General features: G+C 40.1%; 2 protein-coding genes across 2 annotated transcripts; one reads left to right on the forward strand and one right to left on the reverse strand.

The window, feature by feature from the left end:
• The first annotated feature begins 1,700 nt into the window (after nt 1-1,700).
• On the forward strand, nt 1,701-4,454 carry LOC122640410 (pentatricopeptide repeat-containing protein At3g57430, chloroplastic). The gene has a single exon (XM_043833593.1). The coding sequence runs from the start codon at nt 1,716-1,718 to the stop codon at nt 4,380-4,382; it is 2,667 nt and encodes an 888-aa protein (XP_043689528.1). The 5' UTR covers nt 1,701-1,715; the 3' UTR covers nt 4,383-4,454.
• Nucleotides 4,455-5,725: 1,271 nt separating this feature from the next.
• On the reverse strand, nt 5,726-21,927 carry LOC122655926. The gene is made up of 7 exons (XM_043850319.1): nt 20,770-21,927; nt 10,236-10,884; nt 7,205-8,621; nt 7,036-7,113; nt 6,121-6,804; nt 5,904-6,000; nt 5,726-5,793 (listed from the first exon to the last, which is right to left on the reverse strand). The coding sequence occupies exons 1-7, from the start codon at nt 21,500-21,502 to the stop codon at nt 5,726-5,728; spliced, it is 3,726 nt and encodes a 1,241-aa protein (XP_043706254.1). The 5' UTR covers nt 21,503-21,927.
• Nucleotides 21,928-22,335: the final 408 nt, after the last annotated feature.

Here is a 22,335-nt window from a genome sequence, read left to right on the forward strand (position 1 = left end):
AGGCAATCGAAGGGCTATAACTCGAGAGTTATCAGGACTACAGGTCGGTCCAGTTGCCGCAAATAGGTGACTTCACATTCCAATTGAGAGTGTGAGTGTGTGGGATATTGTTGATGAAATTGAGCAAAGCTTGTTTATTCCACATCGGATCGGCTGTTCCTTGAGAGAGAAGTGACCCAAACAACAAAATCGCTGAGAAAACGAATACAGCGTGCATGCTCTCCATCGGATTGTCAAAGAACGAGCTGCTTCTTCGAAATGAGTTGCAGGTTTTGGGGAAGATGAGTTGAAGTTTTTTTCAAACCCTAAATGATTGGGAGAAGATGGGACCTTTATCCGCTGTTGTGCATTGTAACACTGCTGTGCTATCATGCGGCGCAGTAGGGGATAAGGGCATTTTGATCAATTAAAACACAATTTTAATGTTTAACTTCTACAGTAAATGGATTCGGTGTTTTTGTTACTTAGTTTGAAAAGTAGGGAAGGAATGTGAAATTTCTCACACCTCACGAGTGAAAATGTAATTAAGACAAACCTCAAGGGAGGTATCTATGAGTTAAGAAGAGAGATCCCGATCTGATCCAACTGGTTTTGATTCTGATTCAGCTAGAATTGGTCTAAACCTTAGAAACCCAGAATGAATCGATCGCTGCTTTGGATCAGCCGAAATCCGATTTCGTTCTTGAATCCCTAGTTCCCACCCCCCCCAGAAAAAAAAAAAAAAAGATCAAACTTTGATTTGGTGGAACCAAAATGAATCGGTCGCTGCTTTGGATCAGCCGAAATCCGATTTCGTTCTTGAATCCCTAGTTCCCACCGCCACACCCCCCCCCCCTAGAAAAAAAAAAAAGATCAAACTTTGATTTGGTGGAACTCAAGGTGATGTAGGCAGACCACTCTTATGGTTTTCCATTAGCCCCAAAATCTTATGACTACTTTTTTGGTTGCAAGGGGAATAAAAGGGAAAGGGAGAGAATTTTTCAGACCTAAAAAATAAAATTTTGTAATCATTATTCATTACCCTATTATAAATTACTTAAATTTCTTATCATATTTAGTAATTGATACATTTTAGATGTAATTTTATTTTACATTTTAAACAGTAAAATAGTGAAATTTAATAATCAAATAAAGAATGATTAGGAGTTAGTGACATTGTCACATGGGAGTCAGAAATAATTACAACACTTCCTTTTTTAAGTATGAAAATTTCACTTCTCTCCCATTTAATTCTCCTTGCGACCAAACGAAGCCTATACTAGTGTTGGGTGTTAAGCGCTCAGTACCCTTAATTTAAGAGCCATCGTGAAGGGCTTCTCATCAAGGACTGGGCACTCCGATATTAGTCGTGGGGTGAATACGCGGGATACTAGTAAAATCATCTGGTATTTGAGAGCGATTTCAACTTAAAATCCGTTTTCGACTTGTTGAAGTGGATTGTGGATTGTGGTTTTCATTCCAAGGAATCATTTCTTTTGAGAATTATCCATCGACCATCACTTGGAAGGATATGATATGAGGGGTGCTCATTGGTTTGCATGGTTTACAGTAAAGAAAATCACTTTTAAGGATCAATCGTCGGAAGGAATTTCTCCATAAATAGCTCCAAGATGGAAAGACATAGACGAAGACGTGCAAGCTCGATGGCTCATTCTTCACTCGTTCCTATCTTATATTGCAGAAGTTGAGTTCTCTCTCAATTGTCAAAACCAACGATGACATCCACCCAACCTCTCTTTCCCGTTTCTCTTCCTCTTCCTTCTCACACGCTTAATACCCGCCATGCTCGACCACCGACCTCTCAGAAACTAGGACTTCAAGCTCAATCTATTTTCACTAACACCACTAAACAGAAACCCAAACCCGAAACGCTCTCTCCATCATTATGGATCGAGAACCTCCGGTCCCAGACTCGACTGAATCTTTTTCAAGAAGCCCTTTATTCCTACATTGAGATGACAGTTGCAGGTATTTCACCGGACAACTTTGCCTTTCCGGCAGTCCTAAAGGCCGTCACGGGCCTCCAAGACTTGAGTTCAGGGAAGCAGCTCCATGCTGCTGTCATCAAGTTTGGCTACCATTCATCTTCGGTGACTGTGGGCAACACCCTTCTTAATTTGTATGGCAAATGTGGAGGCATCGATGGTGTTATCCAGTTGTTCGACAAAATGCCTCTGAGAGATCAAGTGTCTTGGAATTCGTTGATTGCCGCATTGTGCAGGTTTGAGGAGTGGGACTTGGCATTAAAGGCCTTTCGGTGTATGCATTCAGATCAGGTGCATCCCAGCTCGTTTAGTTTGGTTAGTGCTGCACTTGCATGTTCCCATCTGGGTAGGCACTACGGGTTGCCGCTTGGGAAGCAAATTCATGGGTATAGCTTGCGAAATGGTGATGATAAGACATTTACAAATAACGCCTTGATTGCCATGTATGCCAAATTGGGTAGGATTGACAGCTCCAAAGCTTTGTTTGAGCGGTTTGAGAACCGTGATATGATTTCTTGGAACACCATGATTAGTTCATTTACACAAAACGATCGGTTTGCAGAGGCATTGGCTGTCTTGCATCACATGATTATTGAAGGGACTAAACCCGATGAAGTTACAATTGCTAGTGTGCTTCCTGCCTGCTCCCACTTGGAGATGTTGGATATTGGAAAGGAAATCCATGCTTATGCCCTTAAAAATTATAACTTCATTGAGAATTCCTATGTGTGCAGTGCACTAGTAGACATGTACTGCAATTGTAAGCAGGTTGAAAGCGGCCGTCGAGTCTTCAATGGTATCTCAGAAAGGAGAATCGGGCTCTGGAACGCCATGATTGCGGGCTATGCTGAACACATGCTTGATGAGAAGGCATTAAGACTCTTCATAGAGATGGAGGTGGTTTCTGGACAATGCCCAAACCCAACAACAATGGCGAGTGTGTTGCCGGCTTGTGTTCGTTGTGTAGAATTCTCTCATAAGGAGGGTATGCATGGGTATGTAGTGAAGCGGGGTTTCGAAACAGACAGGTATGTGCAGAATGCTCTAATGGACATGTACTCTAGGATGGGGAAGTTGGATGTTTCACGGAAGATATTTGAGAGCATGGAAGTGAAAGACCTTGTTTCCTGGAACACCATGATCACAGCTTATGTCACTAGTGGCCGGCATGATGATGCACTTCTTTTGCTACATGAAATGCAGAGAGTAAGAGAAGCTAAAGATGGAAACAACGGAGACTTTGAAGATGATGAAACAATTTCATACAGACCAAATTCAATCACACTCATGACAGCTCTTCCTGGTTGTGCTGCCTTAGCAGCACTGGCAAAAGGAAAAGAGATCCATGCGTATGCCATTAGAAATTGTTTGGCATCAGAGGTTACAGTTGGCAGTGCACTGGTGGACATGTATGCAAAATGTGGTTGCTTGAGCTTATCAAGAAGAGTATTTGATGGGATGCCCAAGAGAAATGCCATAACTTGGAATGTCCTTATCATGGCTTATGGGATGCATGGACAAGGGCACGAAGCCCTCAAACTATTCCAACAGATGATAGGAGAGGTGAAACCAAACGAGGTCACGTTCATTGCAGTCTTTGCTGCTTGTAGTCACTCTGGCATGGTGAAGGAAGGCCTAGACCTGTTTCACAGCATGAAAGACAACCATGACATTGATCCGTCGCCAGACCACTATGCTTGTGTTGTGGATTTGCTAGGTCGAGCGGGTCAGCTGGAGGAAGCTTATCAACTCATTGCCACCATGCCTTTTGGGCCTGACCAGGCAATTGTTTGGAGTAGTTTTCTCGGGGCATGCCGGATACATCAAAATGTAAAGCTTGGGGAGATTGCAGCACAAAATCTGCTGCGGTTGGAACCTAATGTAGCCAGCCATCATGTTCTGCTCTCGAACATCTACTCCTTGGCCGGGCTTTGGGACAAAGCAATGAAGGTTAGAAAGAACATGAAGGAAATGGGAGTGAGGAAAGAACCCGGTTGCAGTTGGATTGAGTTTGGGAATGAGGTCCATAAGTTCATGTCTGGGGACGAATTGCACTCGCAAAGTGCCCAGCTCCAAGCTTTGCTCGAGAGATTGTCAGAGAGAATGAGGAAAGAAGGATATGTCCCTGACACATCATGTGTTCTTCACAATGTAGATGAGGAGGAGAAGGAATACCTTCTGTGTGGGCACAGTGAGAGATTGGCCATAGCGTTTGGTATCCTTAACACCCCTCCTGGAACTACCATTAGGGTCACCAAGAACTTGAGGGTTTGTAATGACTGTCATGTGGCAACTAAATTCATCTCAAAGATAGTGGAAAGGGATATAATCGTCAGGGATGTAAAGAGGTTCCATCATTTCAGGGAGGGGTCCTGCTCTTGTGGAGATTATTGGTGAGCAAGATCCAAATCAATATTTTGGGGCAAATTAGTTGAATTTCACTAATGCTAGAGACAACGAAATCTCCCAGTTGACTGCATAGTATTATTATAGCCATTCTGGGAACACTATCTCATTACACAAGGTGGGAAGACGAGTTACTGGAATATAGAAAAGCTTGCAACACGATCAGATTTGCAGCAAATTGGAACCGGCAACTTGGGTCTCTGCTTCTCTCATATCGATCAAAATTCATCTGGGTTTGTGCTCAACTTGTCAATCAAATATAGAAGAAAATGACAAAGGAGCCACGGGGGAGAGGAGCCGGGAGAAAAGAAGCCGCTTTGGTTCGATACATGCATCCATCGATCACAAGCACTTGCAGAGAACTGAAAGAAGAAACACCGAAGATAACCCCCATCTTTGTACAAGTTGGATTACAATAGAAATAATTTATTCGTCGTCTGTTTTAATGTATAAGATCGGGAGTCGTAAAGATAGATGTTATGGGCTCCAACTTCGGGAGGGGATCCACCTCTTTTACCTCTGGGAGAAACCTCCGGAGTTACAAATCATCTTTAAGAGATAAAGCCTTCCTTTTTCTTTCATTTTTTTTTTTCAATTAAATATTTGTAATTTTCATTTCTCATCTCATTTTCCATCCTTCTTTTCATACTTCATTCTTCTTATTATGTTTAAGCCTCAATTTACCTTACTTTGTTTTGTTTGGATCCATGTAACTAACCTCATTAAATTGGGATAAGACTAGTTTATTGTTGTTATATTAAAAAATACAATTAAAAATCTTATTTTTTAATTAAAAAAAACAATTGCAATCTTTTCACATGGGAAACAAGCGAACCCTAAAAATCTCACTCATTTTTCAGCTATTTTGTAAATCAAGAAACACCCAACTCGATCAGGATCGGTGAGGAATCAGTCAAAATCAGGCCAAAGTCACCTACCTAGATATTAAAATGGGATTGGCTGAACCAATATGAACCTATATCAATCCATATCATCCGATCCAATCCCGATTTCTAAAACCCTGGATAGACCGACCCCTCATATTTTTCAGAAATTCAGACCTTCCCATATGGCTAGAGATTGTCACGAGCGTATCAAAAAAACGATACAACACATCAATCTCTAACAGCACAGTTGGAACTCTTTTGAACGATACTAGACTAAACAAGGACGCTAGAATCCTAGAATCTATTATTATACTATCACTGTCAATAGAAATGATATCCTTTCATGCTACAGAACTCTGCAGACAAATTTGGTTCTCTACTCAATAGCAAGACTCACCATGCAGCAAGAAAGCCACACACCATGTGGAAACTTCCCACATAAATCCATCACAAACCTAGTTTCCGCCAAGCACTCCTGACTTCCCTAGGAGGCACAGGGGTGTCAGTTTCAAAAACTGAAACACAAATTTAAGAAACAAGACATACTTTGAAATAGAATACCTGATATTCCAGGGAAGAGCCACACAATAGGATCCATTTGGCACCACATCATAAATTCAGATACGGGGGTTGGTGAATCCTTCAAGGGATCCCATCCTTCCTGTCTCCTCCGTCAAAACAAAGATCAACAACAAAAGACAGGTGGGTGAAGCAGACAAACACTAAAGAACAATATGAAAGGAATTGCACAATTTCTATGAAATTGGCATTCCCAAAACCTTGATATAGAAATTGTCTCAATGTGTACTTTCAGGAGAATGATGTATCCGACTTAAATTTACCAACCCACACTCAATTGACTCCGGCATCAAAGCCTCACATGCCTCAGAACTGTCAGAAAAACCTATAGGACCACACATAATATCACCAAAAGCCGGGCTTTTCTCGGCACTATTGGCAAGAGGGTTGACTTTCAAACTACTAGCATCATCCATGTCATCGTCGAGGCAATGTAAATTGGTTACGCAAGCGTCCCTGGTAACCTGTAAAGCATTTTCGAGGGAAGATAAGTGATCCCCAGCTGCTTCCTCTGATTCCTCCTGACGAATACTAGCAAGCATCTCCACTTTGTCATGGTCAGATTTTGGAAACTCTTCTTCTGATTTACCCTCACCAGGAGTTGGTACTGGCTCCTCTCCCTTCTCGTTACTAGGAGCTGAAACTGAAACCTCCACCTCAGTCAATTTCTCCTCATCGGAAGTTGGAACTGGCTCCTCAACCTTCCCTGGTTCAGAAACTGGAAATGAATCCTTCGCTTCCCCTTCTTTGGAGGTTGGAAGTGGCCCCTTCAGTTCCTCCTGATTAGAAGCTGAAATAGGACCTTCCACCACCTCATTGTTGGAAATTAAATGTTCCACTCCTTCACGGAAGTCGGTCATCACCTTTGGCGGTTCTGATTCAGGATACAAGGCATTTACTTTGGCTCTCATCTCTTCATTCTCCTTCTTGTAGAGGGCCATGGCTCTCTGCAGATTCAAAACACAAAATCAGCTGTGTAATAGTTAAAGTTCAAAACTAGCACTACATCATTCTTTCCAGTTTTTATTTTATTCTTCACTATTGCAAGAATATCGGCATAAATTCCAATCTATGCAATGCTCTTTGGACACAGTTAGTGGTCCTCAATTGATATGATTTTTGGCCAAAACGAATTAGAATATGCAAAAACATCTCAATAGATGGTGAGATTAATATACCTGAAAAACAGAATCCTTTACTGCAGGGAAAAGTGACACACTCAAGGTGGCACTAGAGATATTCACTCCCACACCCACCTATTGCAGAGAGGGGAAAAAGACAAACTCATTAGTATGAATAATTTAAAGACATCATCCAAGAAGCAACCTTTTCTCTAAGATATCCTACCTTGGGATCTGTATGCACATGTTTGGTAGCATCCTCACTATCAGTAGTACTCTTCCCTTCAACATCCAATAAGCCCATACACTGGTCATACAAATCTGGAAGAGTAAGATCTGCAGAGATGTCCAACTTTGCAAGATAAACATGGCAAAAACGAGTACCATCATCACTTGATATTTTACTAGGCTTTGTTGTCTTCTCATTAATAGTTTTCAGAGGAGCTTCAATAATATCCTTTGGTGGAGGAGTGCTGCTGGTTCTCTTTATCTCAATGCTTTCTGCACGAGGACCTGGACGGTTCCGCTCATTTCGAGACCGCTGGCCTGGCTGTTCAGCCCAAATTTCTTCTGCTGGGGCATGTGGGAGATAAACCTCTTTCTGGGATGCATTGGACAACTCCACATTCATGCTACCATTTTGCCCCTTCCACATGTCTGCACCACCATTCATCAGGTGTCTGTTCTGATCCCAATCTGGTCTGCCATACATATGATGATCATCCCCAAAGACACCATTACCTGCATCCCATCCATGCATATGAGGTGGAAAAGAGTCATCAGCTGGATTCCGCCACCCAAATGGGCGTCCATGACCAGAAAACCTGTCAGCATCAGAGATATGGTATGGAAGCCCCGCATGGTTCAATTCCAGAGAAGGTCTAACACCAAATATAGGTGAAGCAGGAAACTGCTGCATAACTGGATGAAAACCTCCAGGAGGCGGACCATGTGGGAAAGAAATGTAGCCGTTTGCTACCGGTGAAGACCAATTTGTGACACCCTTCCAAGCATTTCCCTGCCCTCGGCTCACACTGGGTTCACCACTCCTCTTGAAGCGGTTAGTAGATTTACCTCGATTGTCTTCTTCAGTTGGGCCCAAAACTGCAGGGCTGTCAACCCCAGCCCTGACGGGAGGTGCCGGAGGACGAATAGATGGTGAGGTGCTGGGCAAGTGATTGGTTCTATTGAAGGATGAAGTAACAGATACTGTATCTCCTTCTATTTGAGAATACTCATCAACTGTTGGCTTCTCCAAGGGCAACTCACGGCTCCCCCTTTCTTCATTAGTGGAATAATCCTTTACATCCCTGGAACCACTGCTCCTACGTCCAGTATCTTCGACATCAAGGCTCCTCCTTGCACCCGCTCTGTTCGAGTATCTACGGTCAATACTTGTCGATGACGGAGATTTCTCCATTAAGAGCATAGGTGAGACCTGGTAATCTGATCTTGGGGACTTCTCACTAAATGACTCACCCAAATGGTTGTCATCTTTCTTGTCCAAGGACCGAGCGTCAAAAGTTCTTTCCAGGACAGCAGAGCCACCACTAACATCTCTTGTGGAAGTTGCAACATTTGACCGGATTTTTTCTTCAGAGACAGTCTCTCTATACCTTGAATCTGCTTGTTTAGAGCTATTCCTGATAACAGAAAACAGCAACATAATGAAGCCAGTACTTTAGAATATAAAAATACTTAGGATACATTTCTTAGAGAATATTGGAATAAATATGAAACATCGCCAGCATTGAAAAGAAGGCCAATACAAGTCCAACGCATTGACAACCCTATATACACCTTGAGTTAACTTAACAATTATTTTGAGAAACTTCAGGTTACCAACATAATAACAAAAATCCTAGCAAAGAACGACGACTGAAAAAAGTGAATTCATGAACACAAATATCACCAAGAATGGTGGTCTGTGGTCCCCATATTCCTTTAATAAAGATTTGTAATGTTTACTGCTGATCTTAAGTTGAAAGACTTGTTCACTTAATAAAGAGCCAAGGCAGTGCTTTAGGGTGCTGGTCCACATATTCACTGGTGGTCTGGTACTTTTTTTTTTTAACTAGTTGGTGTCCAGGCACAGTTGCCCATCAATCTGGATTAACAAAATGATATGCCACTGCAGATTCACAGGATGGTTTATTTAGTGTCTCAAATCAATCACACAAGTGTAACAAAGACCAAATACACCAGCATGTGGTACTGTGCAAATTAGAGATGTTACGAGGGCCATATGTGACATGGGATGGACTGGTAAGCAAAGAATTGAGAGCTATGGCTTAAAAAAAAACATGGCGTAAAATAGGTAAGCCATGCAAACAAGAAATCTATGATACAATATGCATAGCATCTGGCTGATGCATTTTGGCTGAAGCTTTCACTGGAGTAGATCAGCCCAAAATTTGAGTACAACTAAATTCCACGTAGTAGATTTTAGAGCCATCTGAAACACCTCATCCAGATTGCTGGACCACGACACAAGCCCCTTATTAGGGAATCACTACCTAGTTGAGTCATCTAGTCAAGGAAAATAATTAGCAGCAGAGATGGCAGTCCAAAAGAAAATATGTCCACATCACATCCCATCCATCTGGCAAGTTTTACCTAATAGCCCTCTCTAAATGGCATAAGAGAACAGTATAAATCTCCCCTTTTTTCTCTTAACAAATCAAGTTTTCATGAATTCATAATCAATCGATTCCTATTAAAGAATAACACTTAACGGCTCATACTAGGTAAAACCTTTTGCCTCTCCTCTAGTACCTTCACTCTTTAAACACTGATGGAGATATCCAAAATCACAGATCTGGACAGACCGAATACATTGATACATCAGTGTTCCACCACAAAAATGTGGTATATCTATCATGATCATCTGACAGGCATACAATTCTTTGGCCAATGATTAAAAAAATGTGGTTCTCAAGATGTGGAGATTATTGTGCCAAACATACTAAAGAACTCCCCACCCCCTGTGGGTTTGCTTGGCTGGTTTAGGAAGATGTGCTTCGCCCACGGGGTCCCAGGTTCAAGTCCCCACGAGTGAAGCGTTACCCAGGGTGGGGGGAGGCTTCGGGTAACTGGGGTTTTCCCTTGGGTCTGAACCGTAAACCCAGGCAGGTTCAAGGGTTTCCTCGTTAGCAAAAAAAAAGTCCCCAATATTTCTGGAGAAATATTATGTTCTACAAATATAATTATAAGAAAATGGAATATACCAAAATTGTTGAAGAGGGAAAAAAAGGTACCTAAATTGATCTTTAGCAACATGACTACTGGAGCTTGGGGAGCTCTTCCGTCTGTTATTGACTACAGGGGAGTCAACATCAACATGGTGTGATTGAGACCTTCCCCTATCAGCATTTGACTCTACTTTACTACTGCTTGATTTCTTTTCCACATCAGAACGGTGCTCTTTGGAACTACGAGATTTAACATCAATATGGTCCTCATTCTCATCACAAGATCTCTTCTTCCCCCTGTTATCTTTATACCTAGATCCCCGATCATCAAGGTGGGGACTGCCATCACGATCGCTGTCATGAGGCTTAGATTTCTTATGACGATCACTGTCATCCTTCAAATGCTTAGTGTCAGGCCTGTCATTAGTGTGATCTCTGATGGAACGCTCATCTTTGTGCTTTTCATCTCGGTGCCTGCGATCCCTATCTGGATCCTCTCTGTATTTATCTCTATACCTCCCATCTTTATGCCTTTCCTCTTTATATCTCCCATTCTTGGCACTATCGTCTCTGGAGGATAATCCTCTATCATTACCATCCCTTGCATCATCCTGATATTTATCCCTGTCACCAGAGCTGTCTCTCCTCCGCCTGATCCGTTTCTCAAGTTCTTTCTCCAGTTCAGGGTTCCGGAGTTCATCTTGTATTTGCCACTCTGTGGAGAAAGCAATAAAAAAGATCAAGATGTGAACAGAATCCGATAGTAAACAATAATAGCTCAATAAATGCCACGTGAAATCATTAGCACAAATTTTCTTAAAGAATTGGTGAAAATCAATTGGATTTTATGTGTAGTAACTTAATTTATGCCTTAACGTTAGAGCATCTGTTTGCGAGGAAAAGGAGACTACCAAATCAGTAACAGAACGTCACACAACTTTCTTGAACCGACATTGTGGCATACTCCGAACTTTTTCATATCTTAGCAGGAAAAAAATAGCAGATGTCCATTAACAACTGTGTGGCAATGATATTCAAATGAACATTCCTCTGGTTTCAATTTTACCCAGGAACAATCATGCAAGATTTAAAGTTTGCTGCACATGACAATTCCTACACTTAAAAGGGAATTCTAGACATGCAGCACCATTGGTGGAAACCATATCAAGGATGAATATAAATAAAAAAATTTACATGAGTTGTGTTTGAAAAAGGAGCAGAATCTTTAAAAACCTGAAATACAATGGATCAAATCCACTCACTTGAAAGTCTGAGTAACTTCTTTCTTCATGCTTACTCAACTCAGTTTCTTAGTTCCATAAAAGTTAAAAATATCAGAAACTAAAGTACTATTTGGATTTTTTGCTTCTCCATATTTTACAGGGGGTTGAGTGTTTCTCCAATTCAACTGAAATGCAACTTCAAGAGCACTGGGTTATGGCAAAAACTGAAGAAAGATGAATCTCCTGGACTAATTCCCCATGGGGGGGGGGGGGGGGAAACAACAAAAAATGTGAATGAAGAGGTAATGTATTTAGAATATGCTGTGTGACTAAAACAGAAATTGAAGGAAATTTTGGGCTCAAACCCAAACCTCAATGGATGCACTAAATCCGAACCATGTGGTTGCAAAATTAATGAGACAGGAAAAGGTCGTCAGACTAGATAATGTGCACGAGTCCACACATGTATGGGTGTGTGTGTGTTTTTGTGTGTGTGTGAGAGAGAGAGAGAGAGAGAGAAAGAGAGAATACCAACACACTCTTTTGTCTCTTTGAATTCCATTTATTCAAACATTAATTCAAAGCCAGAAAATACTGTCTTACAAATGATGGGACAATAGACTTTAATTCAGAAAAGGTGTCACTATTATTACATTTATTGAACATATTTTAATTCGTTACCAGTTTCATAAGAGGAAACAGTTTATCCAATGGCTAAGCTAACTAAACATGTGCAGGCCGCCCAACTGGAAAGGAATCTCTTGACAGCCCCCAAATATCTTCTGCCACATGGCCTGATGGCCATTCCAATTAGGGCTCAAATTTCATGGACATGTCAAGTTTCAACCTAAATGGAGTTTGCCACATGGAAAAGTAAAGCACTAAAAATTTTAGGACTACCAAGAGGGTGCATGGAGATACATTGGGAAAGTATGCCATTACATTAGAGAGTATATGTAATTGAATATAGGTCTGAAATTTGACATGTGGTAATCCACACCATTCCCTAGATATGCAACAGTCAGAATTGTCACTTCAGCCTTCCACGTGTCACGATTGAAGCCTCCATCAAGAGATTCCTTTCCAAGCAAGCCGCCTGTAGAAACTTTTTCCAAATAAAGAAAAGGCATTGCAAGCAAAAATACCAAGAAGAAGAGAAAACTCCAAAGTATGTATGTTTCATGATGCTACAGAGCAAGGAATCAAGCCACTGACTTAAAATCCTGTCACCATATTGGTAAACCTTTTCCAAATTCTTTCACTCCCCTGAATCCAAGATTATATAATCAAGTACGATCTAAGCAAGTTATACTCAATTTACAGACAAGGTATGGCTTCTGATAGGAACTACTATTTTTCATTCTTTCTAGTAGTTTGCTTCTTTATTTACTTGAGTACTATAAAAAATAAGGTTTAGGCCTTGGTATAAATATCACTAATCCTCCATTGTAAACCTTCCAAGACGATATAAAGATTAGAAGAAAATGTTGCCTTCATTGGCTGCCAGTAACCAGAGGTAAAAAGCAACCAAGGCTAGACTGACAAAGAAGGATGTAACTAGACTAACAGTTGCACATAAAATGCTCAAGCACCATGGACCAGTGGCACAAATGCACAATGAGGAATGAACCCAAAAAAAGGTGGTTAATGGGGCCCACGTAAATGCAGGCAAAAGAAACACAAACCATTTTGGGGAGGAGACTGAAAAGGAGGAGAGCTGACATTCAGTCAATGAACCTTAGTCCGTTCAAATTAACTTGGTACTTAGACGAAGAGAATAATACAAAGAATGAGGTGCACAATGCACATTGGTAACCAACCATAATAAAAGGTATCAAACACGACAATCATAAAACTGTACATGCAAACTCATCCATAGAGGTACAATGGCACATAACAATTATGTTTTAACTTGTAACTAAAGCCAATCATATATGTTTTCTTCTCCCTTCTTCGACAGTCAGTATCTTTCACCCACTCTCATTCCTAAAAAAAATTAAAAAATTAATAATAATAACTGAAGTGTCCAGCAATATCAACTATCAACACGTTTAACATGTATCCATGGCCAAAAAAATTCAAAGATAGGAGCATCGATGTAGTATTAGGCACGTATCAGTATATCACAAGGGTGCCTCAAACCCACTGTTCACATCTTCCCCAGCTAGCTAGCTTATCAGCTAACGAGTTTGCCACTTAGGCATCAATTGGAATTAGATAGTGAATAAAACACAATTTGAGAAAAACCATAGGGGGTGGTTTTCTTTCACCCACGACAAAGGAGATATTCATTCACCGTGGACATTAATGGGTGGGGATGGGTGTCATAAATGAGGGAGGGTAGTTTGGACCTTCAACTAGTAGGAAGGGAATAATAATGGCAGTCATATCGTGTGGTTTTCCTTCCTCCCACGATGGAGGCATTTCTCCAAAACCATAAAGATTGTAACTTGCTTCCAAATACAAAAAGAGGACAAAAAGATTGAGAACAATACGAACAGGTGTCAACAACTTTTCCAAGAAAACCAATCACGTAAACTAAAACAACATGGTGAACTTTAGAAATGTCAACTTACAAGTTGAGTTGAGAACAACAACAACAACTCAACCTTATCCCAACTATAAGGGGTCGGCTACATGGAACCTTGGAACGACAAGAGATTGATAAAAGTAGAAAAGAAAAGAACATAACAGCAACAATGACACATCACAGCATTATTCTAACTAAATGGGATCAGCTGCTTGGATCTTTGCCCTCCAATCAGAGCTATGCTTGTCTTTCCTCACCACTTCTCCCAAGGTCATTTTTGGCCTGCCCCTAGCTCTTTTAGTGCCTTCAATCTGAATCAAGTCACTCCTCCGAACTGCAGCATCCAAAGGCCTCCGTTGAACATGACCATGCCACCTCAGACGACAAATCAGCTCTAATGTGATCATTCCTTATTTTATCCTTCCTAGTTGAGTTGAGTAACATCGTTCCTAATTGATCAATGGGAATGTCCAAATCACCATAACAAATCAGGGCCACCAAAATAGCCTTTAACCAACACTGTCTTCCAAAAAAACTTCACAACCACTCTAGGTGTAAGCACCATTTAAATCTTAATCAAAAAAGAAATTATCCAAGCATAGAGACGGCAACTATATAAAACAATCCATATAGTGATCAAGAATAACCACCATGGTATTTAACCATAAAAAAAAAAAAAGAATAACCACCAGTGCTCCACATAATCAAAAGTCTAAATGTAGCAAAATATCTACATAAAGCACAGTAAGACAATAGACCTCACCCACCACTACCAACAGCACCACATAATTGGAAAAACCAACAGAAACCAACTTGAACCTCCGGTACAATCACAAAATAAGCTGTGTATGTCCCAAAAAAGGAAGTCAAATAAATATTTTTTAGGGGGAAGGGGGTGTGTGAGAAGTGGATTCAAACAAGGGAATGAGACCATAAGATTTAACCAACCACCTAAAAGATTTCAAAACCCAAATCATCAACTGCCAATTCCCCTTATTTAACAAAATTTCCATTCAGAAAGGAAAATTAAAAGGTTGAAGAACCTTGCATCTAGCTGTGTATCAAGTGTGATGTTTACAGGCTTTAAAAACAAAAGACAATTTACTTTTCTCTTATTAAAAAATAGTTTTTATATTTTATAATATATACATAGATATTCAACATAGTAGCATATATATTACACACACACACATAGACAAAATACACCAATCTTTATCAATGAAAATACAGGTAATAAATGCATTTAACTAGACATATAAATTACAAATATAATTTAGTACACAAAAAAACCCCCCTTTAATGCCGGGTCAGAGCAAGGCAGGCCATAGCAGCCTCTACTTAAGGATCTGAACACAATGATCTTAAGCAAGATTTCCAAATCATCACTGATATATGCAGCAACTGAATGCCACATATAGATCAAATATAAGCATGTCTAAAGAGGACATAAATCATTCCCATATCCAAAAGAAGATGGGGACAACAAGACAATAGCATGAAGGTGGGACGCTTTGATGCTGTAAAAAGCGTGCAATTTTTTGTGGAGGGTCACTTGGTGAGATTCTTTCTGCAGTCTTAAATAGGCATGTTTGGCATGTAATCTGCCTGAATGCCAGTACACTAGTTTGGCACCCGTTCTCAATTTGAACCTAACATTTTACTTCTTGCCTAGCCTGCACCGTAACCCAAAAGCAATGAATCTATGGAAATTGTTACCTTCTGGAATTCTGGGTTTGTCGGAGGAGAGGACCAGAAGTATCTTTGATGGTAAATTTCAAAATGGGCCTCATAAGGTTGCTGCTGATGGTGATTGAATTATGAGATGGGTGATGGCTACAAATGGATTCCATGATCCAGAAGCTTTTCCGATAGGGGCTCGATAGTTGGAGATCGGATAATTTGCAAAGAGAAAAACTGCCACTTGCCTCTTTTTTCTTTTTTTTTAATAGCATGCTGAATTGTAAATCTTTTGCTTATTTTCATTAGATATACTTGTACAACTGTAAATCTAATACTATCTCTCTCGCAAGATTTTCATTTCTGTTGGCCTATTTTTTAAGGAGGGCAAAAAAGAAAAATTCACTAATAAACTAAAATCATGGTACCTCCTTGTGAGGAGATAATGTTACTTATCAGAGAGAGAGAGAGATAGGGAGGAGTTAGCCCCCTAAAAATTGAGCAATTAATAAACACATTAAGGTCGTAAGTATGCTCCAAAGAGCCTACAACCACAGGAAATTTCATAAAACCATACCTAGAGAAGATTGTGATTTGTAAAGAAAAAGAACCCTAGTGATGCAGAACTATCACCAAACTAGGCTTCTTTTATTAGGAATAAGTCTAGGGTTGGGATATATATATGTTGGGCCTTTGATCCCAAGGGTTTTCTATGTAATAGGCCACTTTAATAGGCCTGGAATAGGGGTATATAGGTTGCATACGGGATTAGCCCAATACTTAGTCTTATTTTTATGTTTTTAATTGAACCGGTTTAAAATTGGTTGCATCCAATTGGTTCAATTGGGTCAATTTAAGTTATTTAGTTAGATGTCTTTTAACTTAAGTTAGTATGGTTAAATAGGTCTTTTTACTGTTTTAAGTTGTACTAGGTTTTGGCTGTTAGCCTATTTTATAAATAGTCAAATCGTGGGAGGTCCCCCACAGATTATTTGAATTGAAAAAACAGAATTTGCTGCTGCCGATTGCTGCTGCTGTTGCTCCTTGGAGTGTTGCCTTGTGGATCTATCAAGGAAGAAGGACAGGTGGATCTCCTGTGACTCCTTACGCCGTGATGGCTGGGAGGTTCTCTCTTTGAAGGTGGCTCTATCGTTCATCCCTTATTCAGACTTGCTGCCAGTGGAGTTCTGCTGTAAGTTTGGATCTTAATTTTTGTTTTCCATTCATCCTCCCTCCCCAATCGATTCCCCCTTTATTTTTATTTGATTTTCCCCATAAACCCTAATCTGACATTGTCTCTGTGAGACCCTAGAACCTGTCCAGCCTTCATCCTTCATCTGTTTTTTCATTAAAAATCAGACCACAGCCTCCTCATACCAACCCCTCCACTCAACCAGACCTGCAGCCCATTCTGATCAGTCCAAACCCTAGTTTCCCCTACCACCATTAACACCCCAAAACCCTAAAATAGTCTAAAACCTGCACAGCCTATTCTAACCATCAGAATTGGCCTAAACTTTGATCGAACCTTGTTCCCCCTGCCAGTAAAACTCGACCTCAGGCCCAGCCCAAAAATCCCATCCTAAACCCTAGATTTAACCTCAAACCTGAAATCTAAAACCCTAACCCTAACCCTAAAATGGCAGAATTTCTAGACCTACCCAAATCCTACTTTCTTTACATCATATTAATCCCCTAAACCTGCACATTAAAACCATATATAAACCTTACCCTAATTCCTTAACTTAACCCTAGTTTTACCCTAAACAGCCCCAATTGTAAACAGTTACAGAATTCTGTTTTACCCTGGTTCCTATTAGGTCTTGCCTATATAGGACTACATTACCTAGAAGGACAGTACACTTGAAAAATCCTAAACATAAAACAATTGTGCAAATATATAATAAATATTGACCGACCTACCAGACTAAAGCAATTACCTATTTGGCTTGAGAAAAATAAAACGAATATCAAATGTTGTTTTGGAAAATATATTAAAGGAAGAAACTCCCACTAAAACTAAGCAATAGCTCAGCAAGCAATAGCTCAGCACGTACATTCACTATAAAACTAACCTCCATATGGGCAAAAACAAAAGAGATTCAGAATCAGCCACAGCATTAAGGATTCACATAAAAGTTTCTCATCCGTCTGAACCTTGATTGATAACCATATTGAAGTGCTCATTCACCAGCAAATAAGAACCACACAAATGGGTTTTCTCGTTTATAACAAGAGAACAATTTCTAAAATACAACACAAGGTCCATTTATTTGTACATTGGTCAAGAAAGCATAGTTCCAGTGATTAATCATGACAATTTATTTAACTTTCACACTTTTCCTGATAGTGCAAAATTTGTAGACATCATTGAGATGCAACAAATATTTAACATCATCATATTTCACCTACACAAACCACTAACAGCTAACTCTTGCCACTAGAAAAGGTTAATTTCATATTTATCACTCAATCTTCATTTTAAGGGATCCATTCCCTTCCTCGTATCCCACTCTCCAGCACTGCTTAGAAATAGAATCAGAGCTTTCCAACAACAGTCATCGTTGCTCGAAGTTAATAACATTTTTCAAATTTGGAATATCAAAACTTTCAAAAGATGATTGACCCTCTTAATCATGCTCAAGGCCAAAAATTACTTACAGATATTGATTTATTCTTCCTTAATACTTTCAGGACATCATTTTTTCATGCTAAATGCACAAGGTAGGTGCTTCCAGATAAAAAGGGAATAGGATCTCAAAGACCAATCTTCCCTGAGGCAACCACGTAATCGGTTCACAGAAGCACTTTCAGATATAGGACAAGATTTTCGACAGTATTAATTAGGTCCACTTCAAAGAGAATTTTCATGGAAGATTTCAACACTATCAAAGAGTTCCTTTGAACAAATTACTAATTCTACATGCAGCATTACCACTATCCCAAAAAGCCAGCTTCAATATGCCTTCACATTCACCTAGCAGCAATTATTAAAAACCTTCTCCACAATTCCATATCCTCCTGCCCCTCTGTAGAAGAGAAGTTAGTTTCAGTTGTTTATTGCCTTACCATCCACTCGACTTCTAAACATGTGGCTTACAGACATCATAATTTCAACCAAGCTTGCAGCAGGAACTATCTTGATAGACACGACATAAATCATATGTAATCTAGCATCAATTAGCCAATGAAAAGGTATTCACTACGAATTTTGTTCCAATGGAAACAATTTAAGCCTATGGATTTCCATCACAGCCCTACTGCATTAAAACATGAATCTGACAATGGCTATGCTAGACATTCAATTTCCCATGGAAATACATTTTTTCATTACAGCCATCCTGTATATGCCTGTTCTAGATGCCACGCATTAAGATGGTCCCAATTTGATGTTCCCTTTCTATCCTTTTCATTTGAATTTACTAACAAGTCTTATGATACAGCCAATTTCATACAAGTATACATTTAGCACCAGGTTTGACTTAATGACGGAGTTTTCCATGGACCAATTGGACAGACAGAGAATATGGCTACAGTTTTAGCAAAGATTCCAGATCAAACCATTGGTTGTTGAGCAGCCGGGGTCATTTAGACCACAAAGTCACAAACTGCAATGACCCAAGCAATAGAGAACCCGGTCCTTTTTAACATTGCTTGCCATTGAGTTGATTTTGGACCTATGTATATGTACATGTCTATTTATGTGTAATATAACAACTCCGCCTTATCCTAAGTAAATGGGGCTGCAACTCAGCTCTGTTTGAGGTCATACTTGATACAAGGCCTATTCTATGCATGTCTCTCCTCACCACTTCTCCTATGGTCATTTTAGGTCTGCTCCTGGCTCATTTAGCTCCATCAATCTGAATCAAATCACTCCGCCATACTGGAGCATCAAAATGCCTCCATTGAACATGGCCATGCCACCTCAAACGACTTTCTTGTAGCCTATCATATATCTAGTTATGCCATGCATCCATCTCAACATCCTCATCTCAGCTGCACTTAGTTAATCTATATGATGTTTCTTAACTACCCGACATTGGGTACCATACATCATAGCCGGTCGTATGACTGTCCTATAATTTTTTCCTTCAAGTTTTAAAGGAGTATGCTGATAACACACCACTCCAGACGCAGCTCTCCAATTTATCCATCCTATATTAATTCTCTGAGAAACATCATCCCCTGTATCACCATCTTTATTTATGATTGATCCAAGATACCTAAAATAATCACTTTACGGAATCTCCCTACACCAATTTTCACTAGTTATATATATATATATATATATATATATATATATATATGACACAAATAAGGAATAACATAAGAATATGACACAAATATTCCCAAATTAAATGTTACTCTTTGAGTAAGAATTTAAAATGTTCCATTTTGGGGATATTCAACTATTTCTTAAGGTAACCGATACATCAAGCATATAGGCATACACCTATTTCTGGATTTCGAGAGATGTTGTGTTAGACATTGTTTTTCACAACTAATAGCTCTAAGACAGTTGCCCTCCATTTATGTTTTGAGGCCCCACTTCCTTTCTAACAAGCAGAATTGCGTTAGTTAATAAAATATCAGATCATATGTCTACTTTATAAGTAGGAAAATGTCAACAAATTACCTTGCACTAGATAGGGAGATGAACTCCTCCATAAACATTTGACAGTTAGGGTTCTAGGTAGGGATCTTAGGGCCCAACCACCAGGCTAAGGAACAAAGGTCAGAGAACTACCATTTTTTTAAGATCAGTGTTCAACTACGTTTTCAGAAATCTTCTGAGCAGAACCATATCCAACTTCAAACGGGAAAATTTTCATAACCCTGAACTTATACATGAGCATACCAAAATCTTCAGATATTCTAGTAGTAAAATTTGACCAAAATGGAACGTGCAACCCTTTATCGACCTTCAATCCCTCCTACCTAAAATAGAATTCCATGACGAACCTTAGCTTAAATTTCCTAACTGCTAAGTGGGTAAGGATTTAGTTTTCTCACTTATTATTTAACAAAAAGAAATATAACAAAGTTCAAACACCTACTCTCTAATTTTCTTCATCGCCAACAAATGTGTATTTAAGAAGAGCAGTATAAGAATGCCACTTCTTGATAACCAAGTGATAAAATTTCAAACAATGATCAGTTACCTTACCAGTATTTTCTACTTCTCGCTTCACTGGGCGGTCTTCTTCAAAACTACCTGAATGAGATCCTTGCTTCTTACTTACTTCACTCAGTACCACGGTGTCAATTGATTTCTCACGTCTACCATCTTGAACCTTTCTGTCTTTCTCTGGCTCTCGTTCCTCCTTCACGTCCTTGTACTGATAGACCTCTTTCCGACCAGAATCCTTTTCAGATTTGCGCTTTGACTCGACCTTATTGATATTCTTTTTCACTTCCTCACCTTCCGCTGCTATACCCACCTTTTCGTCCTTCCTATCCATTAAACTGTCATCCCTTCTACTAGACTTACTCTTTGAATCAACTGCAACCTTTGACTTTGGGCCTTTCTCTGACTCCTGCCGAAAACTATCCCCATTCGTCTCTTTATCCCCAACTACACTTGCTACGCGCTGGTCCCCGCCACCATTCCACCGATCAGTGGCAGTTGCATCGACCCTATCTTTTCGTTTCTTCGAAGAGACATACTCGTCTGATAAATCACCATTACCAGGACCAAACAGATCTTTGCCATCATGAGACTGGGAAGCAAGTTTCCGTTTCTCACCAGATGCTGAATCCCTAGAAGCCCTAACAGCAACTTCTTCCTTACCCTTCCTATTTTTCAAATTCCCATCTTCTTCAGAGTCCGAGTATTCCCTATCATCCTTAGAACTGTGCTTATGTTGCTTGTGAGATTTGTGTCGAGAACTCCGCGGCATGACGACAAAGTACAAATAACACAAAAGAGGCAGCAATTACAAAGCGCGAAACCCTAATATGGAAGCTTGGAACCAGAACCAAAACCCGCGCTGTACTCGATGTTGACCTTCAATTAAACGCTAAAACACGTCGCCGCTCGAGCGTAGAATCTGAGATCGGGAAAGAATCGACGGAAAAGTAGCCGGAACACCGACACACCACCGGACAAAAAATTAATCTTTCACAATAACCTGACTGTTCAGATCGGAAAATAAGTGGGGATTCCAGCAGGATCGAGATCCAGTAAGAAATACCGCAACTGAGAGAAGAAACGCGCAAGAAAACTGGGGCCTATGTAGGAGAGTACATCGGAGTCGGGAGTGAGAGAGAAGGAGAAAACCTGTTCGTTTCTTCGAAAATTAGGAGAATGTGACTCCAAGCCGTCTCTGGTGAATCCGGATAATTCCTTGCAACGTGACGAGAATACCCTTGAGAGATTCCAAAAATCACGGTTCAGTCGCGAATTTTTTTTTTTAATCAGTAGTCGCGAAATTTATTAGCATTGCTCCTTGTGTTGACTGTTAAACCATGTCGCCGGTGTTGGGGTATCGTGTCGGCCGGGCTACTTGATTCTGGAGCGGCAGAGCTTCCCTGTGGTTTGTACTTTGTAGTTCAGAGATGAGATGATCGTTCTGATTATAACACGACAGTTTTAGATGGGGCTTAATGGTATAGGAGGCTCGATCTTAGCCACGTGGACCAATCGAATATTTTTGCTATAATCCACGTTTAAATTTCAGATTCCAATTCTTGATTATATGCCACCACGGTTTTAGGTATTATGCTGGATTGG

The sequence above is a fragment of the Telopea speciosissima genome, chromosome 1 (genome assembly GCF_018873765.1).
Source record: "Telopea speciosissima isolate NSW1024214 ecotype Mountain lineage chromosome 1, Tspe_v1, whole genome shotgun sequence".
NCBI lineage: Eukaryota > Viridiplantae > Streptophyta > Magnoliopsida > Proteales > Proteaceae > Telopea > Telopea speciosissima.